This window comes from Gossypium hirsutum, chromosome D08, assembly GCF_007990345.1.
Source record: "Gossypium hirsutum isolate 1008001.06 chromosome D08, Gossypium_hirsutum_v2.1, whole genome shotgun sequence".
Lineage (NCBI taxonomy): Eukaryota > Viridiplantae > Streptophyta > Magnoliopsida > Malvales > Malvaceae > Gossypium > Gossypium hirsutum.
Window position 1 is genome coordinate 69,206,063 of NC_053444.1, and position 11,078 is coordinate 69,217,140.

The 11,078-nt window shown below is 31.9% G+C and overlaps 2 protein-coding genes across 3 annotated transcripts; one reads left to right on the forward strand and one right to left on the reverse strand.

Moving 5' to 3' along the window:
- The first annotated feature begins 3,392 nt into the window (after positions 1–3,392).
- On the forward strand, positions 3,393–6,760 carry LOC107940071 (two-component response regulator ORR24). 2 transcript variants are annotated; one of them, XM_016873484.2, is made up of 6 exons: positions 3,393–3,876; positions 4,065–4,217; positions 4,367–4,762; positions 4,850–4,929; positions 5,169–6,303; positions 6,489–6,760. In XM_016873484.2, exons 1-5 carry the CDS (start codon positions 3,831–3,833, stop codon positions 6,207–6,209), a joined length of 1,716 nt encoding a protein of 571 aa, XP_016728973.1. In that variant the 5' UTR covers positions 3,393–3,830; the 3' UTR covers positions 6,210–6,303; positions 6,489–6,760. The 2 variants fall into 2 exon arrangements, with proteins under 2 accessions (XP_016728973.1, XP_016728972.1); XM_016873483.2 differs by having other exon boundaries at positions 3,393–3,844.
- Positions 6,761–6,819: 59 nt separating this feature from the next.
- LOC107940070 (calmodulin-binding protein 60 E) lies at positions 6,820–10,843 on the reverse strand. Its single transcript, XM_016873482.2, has 7 exons — positions 10,500–10,843; positions 9,879–9,954; positions 9,312–9,370; positions 8,495–8,988; positions 8,242–8,402; positions 7,949–8,152; positions 6,820–7,841 (listed from the first exon to the last, which is right to left on the reverse strand). The coding sequence occupies exons 1-7, from the start codon at positions 10,595–10,597 to the stop codon at positions 7,101–7,103; spliced, it is 1,833 nt and encodes a 610-aa protein (XP_016728971.1). The 5' UTR covers positions 10,598–10,843; the 3' UTR covers positions 6,820–7,100.
- Between the last annotated feature and the right edge of the window lie 235 nt (positions 10,844–11,078).

Sequence of the window (11,078 nt, forward strand, 5' to 3'; positions counted from 1 at the left end):
TTTAATTAACTGAACTACTCAAAATTAAAAAAACAATGTTTAAATTTATAAATTTTTTATATTTTTTAATTGTTTATTTAAAATTAAACATTTAATTAAATTAAAATTGATAATTTTACCATCGATTTGATTATTAAAAAGTTATAACGTTTTGTATCCTCTTATGTACATTTTTTTTTGTGTTTTACTTATATGTAGATAAATAATTATTAGAAAAAGAAATGTGAAAAAAGAAATCATGAAAGCACGTGTTGAAATCGTACTTGGTGGATACAACTTTTAAATGTTGCTATCGGATCAGATATTTTCTATTTTAATATGCAAACTTCATGTCATAAAATTACGTGGTCAATATATTAGCAAAGGGAAATGCAACATTCAACATTTTCTTTGAAAATTCTTAATATTGTATATATTTATTCGTTGGTTAATAAAATAAAATAAAATATTTAAATAAATACTAATATTATAAAGAAAATGTAAATAATTAAGGATGGAACGTGGAAAACGAGGAATTAAACATCAGTATATAAAGAAGTAAAAGAAGTCAATAAAATTATTTTAGAAATTTGCAATGTTTTTAGACCTAATAAAAATCCTACTAAAATTGATGTGTAATTATTGGTTTTTTTTTCGTCTCAAAGGAAATTTGATGGCTTGGCAAATAGTATCAACAGGCACTATTTGAATTATTTCAAATGGAAAATTGATTTACATTATATGTATTTAGATAAAAATTAAATGCTTGATTTAAGTAGAAATTAAAGATTAAAACTTATTTGAGTTTATTCAACTAAAATGGTAAATTTTAATTTTTTTTTCATTTTATCCTGTATTGAGCAAGAGTTAATTAAAAAATGAATGTGCTCGCGAATCATGATTAGGCAATAATAAAATGAAGAACATTTAAGGAGTAAAAACACACATTTCTAACAATTGTCAAAATTTTTTGAATATTTTAATGGGAACTTAAATTATTATGTAGTTTTATTTAAATGTTAAGATGTAACGTCTTCAAAATAATAAAAGAAAATAAAAAGATTATAGAAGAGTTGAGATTCATAAGAAAAAAATAATTTTGAAATTAATTTTTTTTTTGGCTAGAGATATTACAAATTAAGGGAGAGGATGAGAATAATAGAGTTTTAGCCCTTGCATTTGGGTTCTAACAAATAATGGTGATTTCAAAAAAAATTTTAGAAGGTAGAATTGAATTATAAATTTTTGAAAAATTAAAATATAATTTTATGGTTATATAATTTTTTTAAAAGAATTAATATATATTTTTTTATTTTAAAGGGTTAAAGTACAATTTAACCATATGTTAATGTATAATTTAAACATTTTCTTAAGAGGTTGCATAGCAAAATTTTTACTATTAGCCCCCGCTAATAAAAAACTTAATCACTACTCCCTCATGTCTAAAAAATACCAAACTTATAAAAGTGTAAATATATCTAAGGTTAGGTTTTTAGATAGACTTATATGATTGGATTTAAATCTTAGATTTAATTAACTCAAATTTATAATTAATAAAAACATGTTTATTAAATTATATTAACATGAAATGTTTTTTAATATTATTTTAAATAATTTGACTCATTAAAACCTCTCAACAAAATTAAAGTTTAAAATTTAAAAATATGCATATATTAAATCAAATTTTTGAAATAGTCAATTTGAAACGAACAAATAAAAGAAAACCTAAAAAATAAGGTCCTAATTATAAGGCATCAACTAGTAAAAGGATTAAATTGAAATAAAATCATAATTAACATAAAAAATGGATTAAATCTTTAATAAAAAATAGGTTTAAGGGTGTAAAAAGTCTTCAAACTTAAAAAAAAAAATTAAGTTTTTGCTCTTTTTTTTTCCAACTCATTTGGTTACTTGAACTTTTAAAATACATAAAAAAAAAACTCTCAAACCTTTTAAAAGAAAAACAAATAAGCCCCTATTTTTTTTGCGCTTAATTGGGTACTTGAACTTTTAAAATGCATCAAAAAGACCCTCAAACTTAAAAAAAGAAGAAGCAATTAAGCCCTTGCTTTTATTAAAAATTAGAAAAAAAACTTAAAATCAATAAAAGCTATAAATATTATTAAAATTTAATAAAAAATCAAATATTAAAAATTAGAATAAAATATAAAAAAGAAAAAAATATAAAAATTGTAAAATTGTATAAAATTAGTAAGAAATTATAAAAATATAGAAATATAAAAAACTTATAAAATTTTATAAAGTTATAAAAAATGTAAAGAAATATAAATTTAGTAAAAAAATTTATAAAAATTATCATACCAAAAGAAGCATTTTATAATTTTTCTATAACTTTTATTGATTTTTATTTTTTTATAATTTTTTGTCACATGCCATGTTGTATTGCAACACATGATGACTTTAATTAAAAAAAAACTAGGGGTCATTAATTTTGTACGATTTTTATAAAATTTTATAATTTTTTATTTTTTACAATTTTTATAAAAATATTCTAATTTTTAATAAATTTAGAATTTTTATTTTTATTAAAATTTAATAATTTTTCTAAAATTTATTATTTATAATATTTTTTCTGATTTTTAATAAGAGCATGGACTTAATTGTTTTTTTAAAAAATTTTAAGGGTCTTTTTGATATATTTTGAAAATTAAGAAAAAATAAAAAACTTTTTAGACGTGAAACCTAAAAAATATTTATCATTGAGGGTTTAATTTAAACATGGTAATTCTTAAATAAAATTTAAGGGGGGTGGGAGATTGAAGCGAATTTTTTGGTGGTGGGTGTAATTCTCTTCCAAAAGTGATGCCAATTAGTACTTAATTAAAGGCTATAAATAAATTACCTTGCTCCATATTTTAATGGTAATCTTTCATAAAATATATACTTTTTTTATAAAAATTTTGAAAATTTAAATATTTAACATAAAGTCAAAGATACACATCCTCAATTAACAGTTTAACACTAATTTTAGGAATGGTTGCCTTTAAAAGAAGTGTATGTTAAATGAAAATAATATTTTAATATCCTATCTAAATCTAAATCGACCCGAGTTTGGGGGAAAAATAAAAATAAAAATAAAAATTTATTATTATTATCACCTTTAACACACACAAAACTCAATTATCAAAACAGTGGAATAAATAAATTAGGAATACACAAATTTATAAATTAATAATAGTTTAATCTATTATTATAGTCGTTAAATAAATTTATTAGATGAAAAATAAATAATATTCAAATTAATTAACATTCTTCAATGACAAAAAAACCCTTTTTTATTATTAATGCTAAATATTATAAATTCTATTTTAATTGTAAAATACAATATATAAACGTGGAATATATGTGGAAAATAAAAATAAAGGATGTTTGCTTTGACAATAAAAAAGGCTTACAAACAAAGAAAATACACAAGAAGAAAAAGGAGGTAAACTCTGTTTTAGCTATCTCCATCATTGCCTCCTCGTACAACTTTTAACTTGCAAAGCCCTCTCTTTTTTTTCATCTCCTATTTCTCTCTCACACCCAATCTTTGTCTTTGTACTTTTGTCTTCCTTTTTTTAAATGCGTTTTTGGCAATCTGTGTTATCTTTTGAACCTTTAAAAACAGTGGTTAAACTTGAAAAGATTAGTGCTTTGGCTTTGTGATCTCTGTTTTTGCTCTGTTTTTTTTTGTTTCATTTGCTTATTTTGAAAATAACCATGGAGGAGAAAATGGGTGGTTCCAATGGTGAAGATAGTGGGGAGGACCAGTTTCCAGTTGGCATGCGTGTTTTAGCTGTTGATGATGATCCTATTTGCCTCAAGATTTTGGCTAATCTGCTGTGTAAATGCCAATATCAGGGTCAGTCCTTTCATGTTCAATTCAATTCAAAGGTCTGTTCATGTTGTAGAAACTTTAGATAAATTATGTGGTTAACTTTTGGATACTGTTCTATCAGGAAAATATGTATGTTGTGCTTTGCAGTGTTCATTTGATTTGGATCTCTATAATTGTTGGGCTTAAGTACTTGAATTTGAGGTTACTTTTTGACATTTCATTTATGTTATTGTTTTTTTTGCAGTTACTACGACCAATCAGGCAATAATAGCCCTTAAAATGTTGAGGGGAAACAAAAATAGATATGATTTGGTTATTAGTGATGTTAATATGCCAGATATGGATGGGTTTAAGCTACTTGAACTTGTGGGGCTTGAAATGGACCTGCCTGTAATCAGTAAGGCATTAACCCATTTTTTGTTTCATTTAATGGCATTAAAATGAATTGATATTCATTTGTATTATTTCTGTTGATTCTTTTTGTGGTAAATTTGAGTAATGGAGTAGAGTTGTCTTTGAAATGATTTATCATTTAATTGATTCCAGTGTTGTCGGCACATAGCGATACCAAGCTTGTAATGAAGGGGATTACTCATGGTGCTTGTGACTACTTATTGAAGCCCGTTCGAATTGAGGAGCTGAAAAACATATGGCAACACGTGGTCAGAAGAAAGAAACCGGACTCTAAGGATGAACTTGCGGCCCCAAATCACGATAAATCTCGAGGAGGAACTGGAGAAGCTGGTCAAACATGGGTGGCCTGCAGTTCGGATCAGAAAGTCAATAAGAAGAGAAAGGACCAAAGTGAAGATGAGGAAGAAGAGACTGAAGATAACGGACATGAGAATGAAGACTCCTCGAGCCAGAAGAAGCCTAGAGTTGTTTGGTCTGTAGATTTGCATAGGAAGTTCGTTGCAGCTGTCAATCAATTGGGTCTTGGCGGTGAGTTTTCTGTTCTGTCCCAGTGATCACATAGCCCGACTGCATTTTCTGATTTTAGTTATTCATTTTCTCTTTATTCAAATGCAGACCAGGCTGTTCCAAAGAAAATCCTTGACCTCATGAATGTTGAAGGGCTTACGAGGGAGAATGTAGCAAGCCATCTACAGGTGAATCCCTTTCCTTGGTGACCTTTACTTCTGCATTATGGTCTTCTATATATTGCCTTGCAACAATTATCAATTAATACAGTATGCATGTTTAAGTTTGAGGTAGACATGAGATCGAGTCAAGATGCTGTCCGTTCTGTATAAAAGTGCAGATACTTGAACCACAACCTCCTATAAAAATGTGTGTTAACTGGATATTTGTCTCCCCTTTAAGCTCACGGTTTTATGTTGTTTTGCAGAAATATAGGCTTTACCTGAGAAGACTCAGCAGTGTTGCAACACAACAAGCAAACATGGTTGTTGCATTGGGCAGTAGAGGTCCCTCTCACTTACGTACAGGTTCACTGGATGGCTTTGGAGATTTTCGCTCATTCACTGGACCTAGAAGGTTTTCAAGTGCTTCTCTACCATCGTATCAATCACGTGGAACGTTTGGTAGATTGAACTCCTCAGCTGCTTTGACCCTAAGCGGTATTTCTTCTGGTGTGATTCAACCCGGAAATTCTGTTAATGGTCTTGGAAAGATTCAGCCTGTGGTATTACCTGCAAACCAGAATCAAAATGAAGCTTTGTTTCAAGGGATCACGGCTTCTATAGAGCTAAACCAACTGTCGCAGACCAAGTCCACTAATCACTTTGGAGAATACAATTGTGTTAATGAGCGGAATGTTTTTCGTATTTCCTCTAGCTTCCCAGATGCTAGAGTGGTGGTTGGTAGCTCAAGCAATTCTCTGTCAACTGCCTCAGGCAATGCTTTGGTGTTACATGGAAGCACGCAAGAGGTGCAATGTAGTGCTGCATTTGAAAATCTACCCTCTTTTGGTATGACATCACTGAATCGGGAATCTAATGACCTGAGTGTTCGTGGTTCTTTTAATTGTCTTGAACATGGTAGATGCAGTGAGAACTGGCAGGGCACTGTTCAATTATCCAATTTCCCACCAAGTAATGAGCAGTTGCCGAGTAATAATCTGCAAGAAAGCATCCCTTGGAGGAACTCTTCCCCAAGTAACAGTCGTATTGCTCTTTCTTCAATGGCAAGTTCAGCAGTTTTGGGGGATTCTAGAGCAGACATACTCTGTAAAGCTGGCCTAAATAATTCATACAGCCATGTGGATTCCCGGGTTTCTGCAAGTGGGTCTATGATGGACCAAAACAATGCTGTTAGTAGTAACACAAATGATGTTTCTTTGTTCAGCCATTTAAATGGCGAGGCTCCTTTTGCTGTTAGGCACTCTGAGGGCGACAAATCATCGTCTGACAGATTTGAGGTCCAATGACAACTTCCTCTTCCTGCAGTCAAAGCCACAGAACGGTTTCAGTCAAAATAATTTTGAATCCTTGGAGGATATAATGAGTCCCGTTTTCAAACTGGTATGACAAGAGAACTTCCTGTCTTTGTTATTTACATTTTTTATGCTTTCTTTTTCCTCGTTCTTGTCATAGTTAGCATTCGTATTGAAATATGAGATTCTGTAAAGTGTGGTAAACAACAGAGTTAGCCTCTGCAGATTAGTTTCCTTTTTAAATTCTTTAAGATGACTGTTCCCTTGATGCAGGAGCAAAATAATGAGACTGCATTCATGGATGGGGGATTCGGATTTGATGTTGCATACCCCCTTGGATCGTGCATGTGATACAGTTGGTGCTGATTCTCGGATAAAAGATGTGAAAAAGGCATAAAGCAATAATCCTTTTCATAGGAGTCTCTATCATTATCTTAGTTTATTCTCTGTTGCTCCATTTTATTTCTGCTTGAAATTGATGACAGCATTCTCCTTTTTCAGATTTCTCTCTTTATGAAATGGTACCTTTAGAAAATTTGCAGTCCCTCAGTTTTCCATTGTTTTTGTTTCATATATATATATTATAAAGTTACAATCCTTTATGTAAGAATAAAACGAATCAAACTATTATTTAAGTGTTAAAAAGCATGAAAATATTACACATGGAGCAAAGAGAAACAAGCTTCATATACAGAAATTCTGACTTGTTATATAATCAGCATTCTCTGATGAATATGCCTTATCAAATATTGGCAAAGATAACAGAACTTGGAATTTTTCAACAATGTTGCCAAATGAAGGTTAATGATTGCTGAGGCACCAATCCTTTGTCAACCAGCTAATAGATAATGATGTTAAAATACGTTTTTTTAAGCATCAGAACAGTTAATCAAGCTCAACAAGCTGTGCTCTTCTTTCAGCAGCTTTCTTTCTTATAAATATTCCCCACCTTAAAGCAGCTTTTAACTTAAGCCACCCCACAACCGCTTTCCCCGATCCTTTGCCACGTTCTGGCACATAAGGATAAGGGTGGTCCATTTGATGATCATATGGGATGGTGTATGCATAAGAAGATTCATCTGGATGACCAAAACCAGCTCCCATACCAACACCTACACCGAATGTTTTCAGCAGTCTTTGCATGTCATCGGTCTCTAACATTTCTGAACTCCTAAGTCGGATTTCCTCAGCAAAGAAATCTTCAAATCCATGCCCGGTCCTCGGCCGAGACCAATCTCCTGCAAAACCTGATACCCCAGCTGTCGAGTTTCCTCCGATTGGCATGTAACTTATGGTGGTGGTACTAGGTAATAATGCTTTCTGATTATTCATTGTCATTGCTGCATTCTGATCAGACCTTCCAAAGGGAAATTCAATCAACTGATGGACTGTTTGGTGGGTATTATTATTATGGCATTGTGGACTTGGCTCTGAGGTGATATACTGCTGTCTACTCTTTTGAGCAGTTGTGGCATAGTAATCTGCATCGTAGTTGTTATCGTTTACCGGTGCAGCTGACGGATTTGCTACCTTTGTACTTCTAAGGGTATTGAGAACCTTGTCGTCATATTCAATAACTTGATGCCAATTTTCATATGCTCTCTTCACCAGGGAATCAACAAAAAGCTGTACGCAAAATTTCATGTCAATTAGTCATATTGTTCTTGGTAGGGGCAGTTTGTGTTCCGGTTTTCGTTTCTGTGGAGCATTGCAAATATAAGAAAAAGCCGAACCTTTTGATTGTGGTTAAGTGATTCCAAAGATAGGAACTGGCCATCAGCAATAAGACCTCTGAGTTCATAAATGTGATTGAAAACAACACCAGTGTTATGTGTTTGATCAGGGTAATAAACATAAAGCTTTCCTCCCAAGATGCAAGTCTTAGCATGCTCCACTGTGTTCTCCCACATTCTATTTGACATCCCACTTCCCAAGATCTATATATCAAGAAATCAAAGAATGCAGGGGTAAAAAACGAGGCTATACGAGCAGAAAACAGAGATCTGTTGGAAAGGAAATGGCTTACGTTTCTTAGTTTTTGTGAATCCCGAACAAGAAGTCGAAGAAAATCTTCAACCGTCACAATTTCAGCTTTCAACAACTTCTTATGTAATGCTCCATCTTTGGCTATTCTGTCCAATCTCCACACTTCATCATGCAATGCAGGTGGATAATGTTTCTTGTACACTGCAAGTAAACAATGAAAAAGCTTTAAGGGGGAAATGATGGATATATATTAAGAGCAGAGCATTAAGGTAATTTGTAGTGGAAAAACTCACATTCTCCCCTATGATCTTTAACAGCAAAAGCTTCGGTTTTAGCTTCACGAACACGAATCCCTTCGCCATACCCGGGAGCAACCTTCAAACCAAGTCTGAATTTTCTACTCCGGATCCAACTTGAATTATCAGTGAATGTAAGATCTCCTAGAGTTCCAACACCTTCCTTGAGTGTTACTTGTAGTTCTCCGGTTAAAAGCGGTCGTTTCCCTTCGCGTTCTTTAACTTCATTGCTCTCAAACTGTTCTTTAGTCCAATCTTCATCAGCTTCTTCGTTAAAGTCACCTTCAAGGACCACAACATTGAGTTTGAGAGCTGATTCTGGTCCAGTTTGCACCACAGTGCCTGAGATCATATCGAGTAAGACGACATGGATGGCGGCCCCTTGCTCACCCTCAACTTTCCCTCCTGTGAATAGGTGAGGCGGCATTCTTGTTCTGAAATGAAGCTGTAGGTTTCTTCCATCTGCACTTTGTATTCTTGGTGGTGAATTCCTATTATGATTAGGAAAGCAATTTCATTATTAACAATACGACAAAACCCTTTTCTTGTGGTTTAAGGTACATTTCTAGGTGATTGGGTGAGTGTTAGATACGAGCATGTCTTATAAAGATAATACTTAATGTTTTTTAAAGCATTTCCTTATATTTGAAAGATCATACTTCTCCATTCTTAATATGTACCAAACACAAATATTTCCAGGAAAAAATGAGAAGTATCACCCCGTTTTATGAACATCATGAATATGGTGACAGAGAACCAAAGAGAAAATTCAAGTTTTAATGTCCAAATATTGGGTGTAACTGTAGAAGCAAACCTGGCAGTCAATGTAGCATTCCCTATTCTTGTCAATGCCCGTTCCACTTCCTCACTGACCTGTAATTCATTCAAAATGTAGAATCAGTACAAGCTCACTCATGGTAGAACACTTATGAAAGCAAAAGATTATGTTTATCATCAAGATTCTAGCCAATGTCTACGATATTCAGATTCGGGCATGAACATTGGATAAAGTACGTGTTCAAAACATATTTTAAAGAATTATACCTTGGTAAACATATCTAAATACGTATCAAACACAAATGCTGAACACTAATACTTTAAAAAATAAAATAAAAGCCATAGCTTTAACTGTTCACGGTTGCTCAAACCTAGCTTCCATTAGCCCAGTTTTTGGACTAAATTTTCATAAATGAAACAAGAGATAATAAATGCTATAGTAAAAATAGATCATACTCGCAATGTTCTCGAATTGTTACTCCTTTAGTCAGTGTCGGATACGAGTATATATATATATTTTTCTTTGTAAGAGTGACACTCGATATTGATGTACGAATATGTCTTGGATACATATACTTCAGGAAAAATGAAAAGTCGAACTCACAATTCTGCGTAACATAGGCTCCAAAGATGAGCAAAGTCTTTGCATACTATCCACCTTCAGAGCTTCCACTATTACACTGCATATACATGTATGTATAATAATATCAACATGAATGAACTTTGCAGAAATTTCGACATTCAATACTTGCATATGTATTCGTATAAACCATGTTAAACAAACTCATCAAATTTAACAAAACTTGTTCATTTACATCATCTTGAACTGTGATAGTCAAGAAATCTATAAAAACTCCTACATGGACTAGAATAAACACATTGCCTACACAAGTCACTGGTTTTATAACTTAAATGTCCATATATACATACATATGCCATTCATGACATAACCATCTCCATAGCTTTCGAATAGTTGAAATCTCCTTGAATGAAAAGGTCAAGCTTTTTGTTATATTTCCATTAAAGCAATCAGCTGATATGCATATATAGTCAACGAGAACAGTTGAAGAAACTCATGCATATCAATCAGATTAGATCTCTTAAACAGCTATCATATCACCGAATTCACCAAACAAATACAAACCAAATTAAATCAAAACTTAGTATCTAAGTAAGGAAAAAAGAAAGATAAAAAAGCACCCATCAAGCTGAGCAAAGTAAGTACCTTGCCAAAGCTGGTAACTTTGGTTTCTTCGTTTCTGTAATATAGGTTGCATCTTCAATACCTTCTTCATGCCCTCTCTTGTTCCTTGAGTTTTCCATTTAGATAACAAGAAAATAAAAGAAAAATAATAAGAACCCAAGATATCCCAATGAAGATTCAAAGAAGAAACTTTTAGAACAAAACTTTGAGTTCCCTAAACCAAGGTCCAAAGCTTAGACTCATTTTATTTTAGTTGTTTTTAGAAAATGAAGTTAATGTTATTATAGATCTAGGTGTAAAATTAACAAAGGGCTAAAATATATGTTTATTGGTAGATCTAGATTTATAATATTATATTTTACTTTCTGTCTAGTGATCAATATTATAATGTTGATAATTTTTTTTAAAATTTATATATAATTGAAGAAGAAAACACAGCTGTGTTTTGAGACTAGACTGGGTGCATGAACGTTGAAAGTATTGAAACCGCGTTTTTTTAGGCATCTCATCTCACTTCATGTCTTTTTAACTCAAATGCTACGCATGTGCGCTTTTCTGTTTAAAAACACTCTTTGTTTGTGTTTGGCTCTTGAGGAAAGT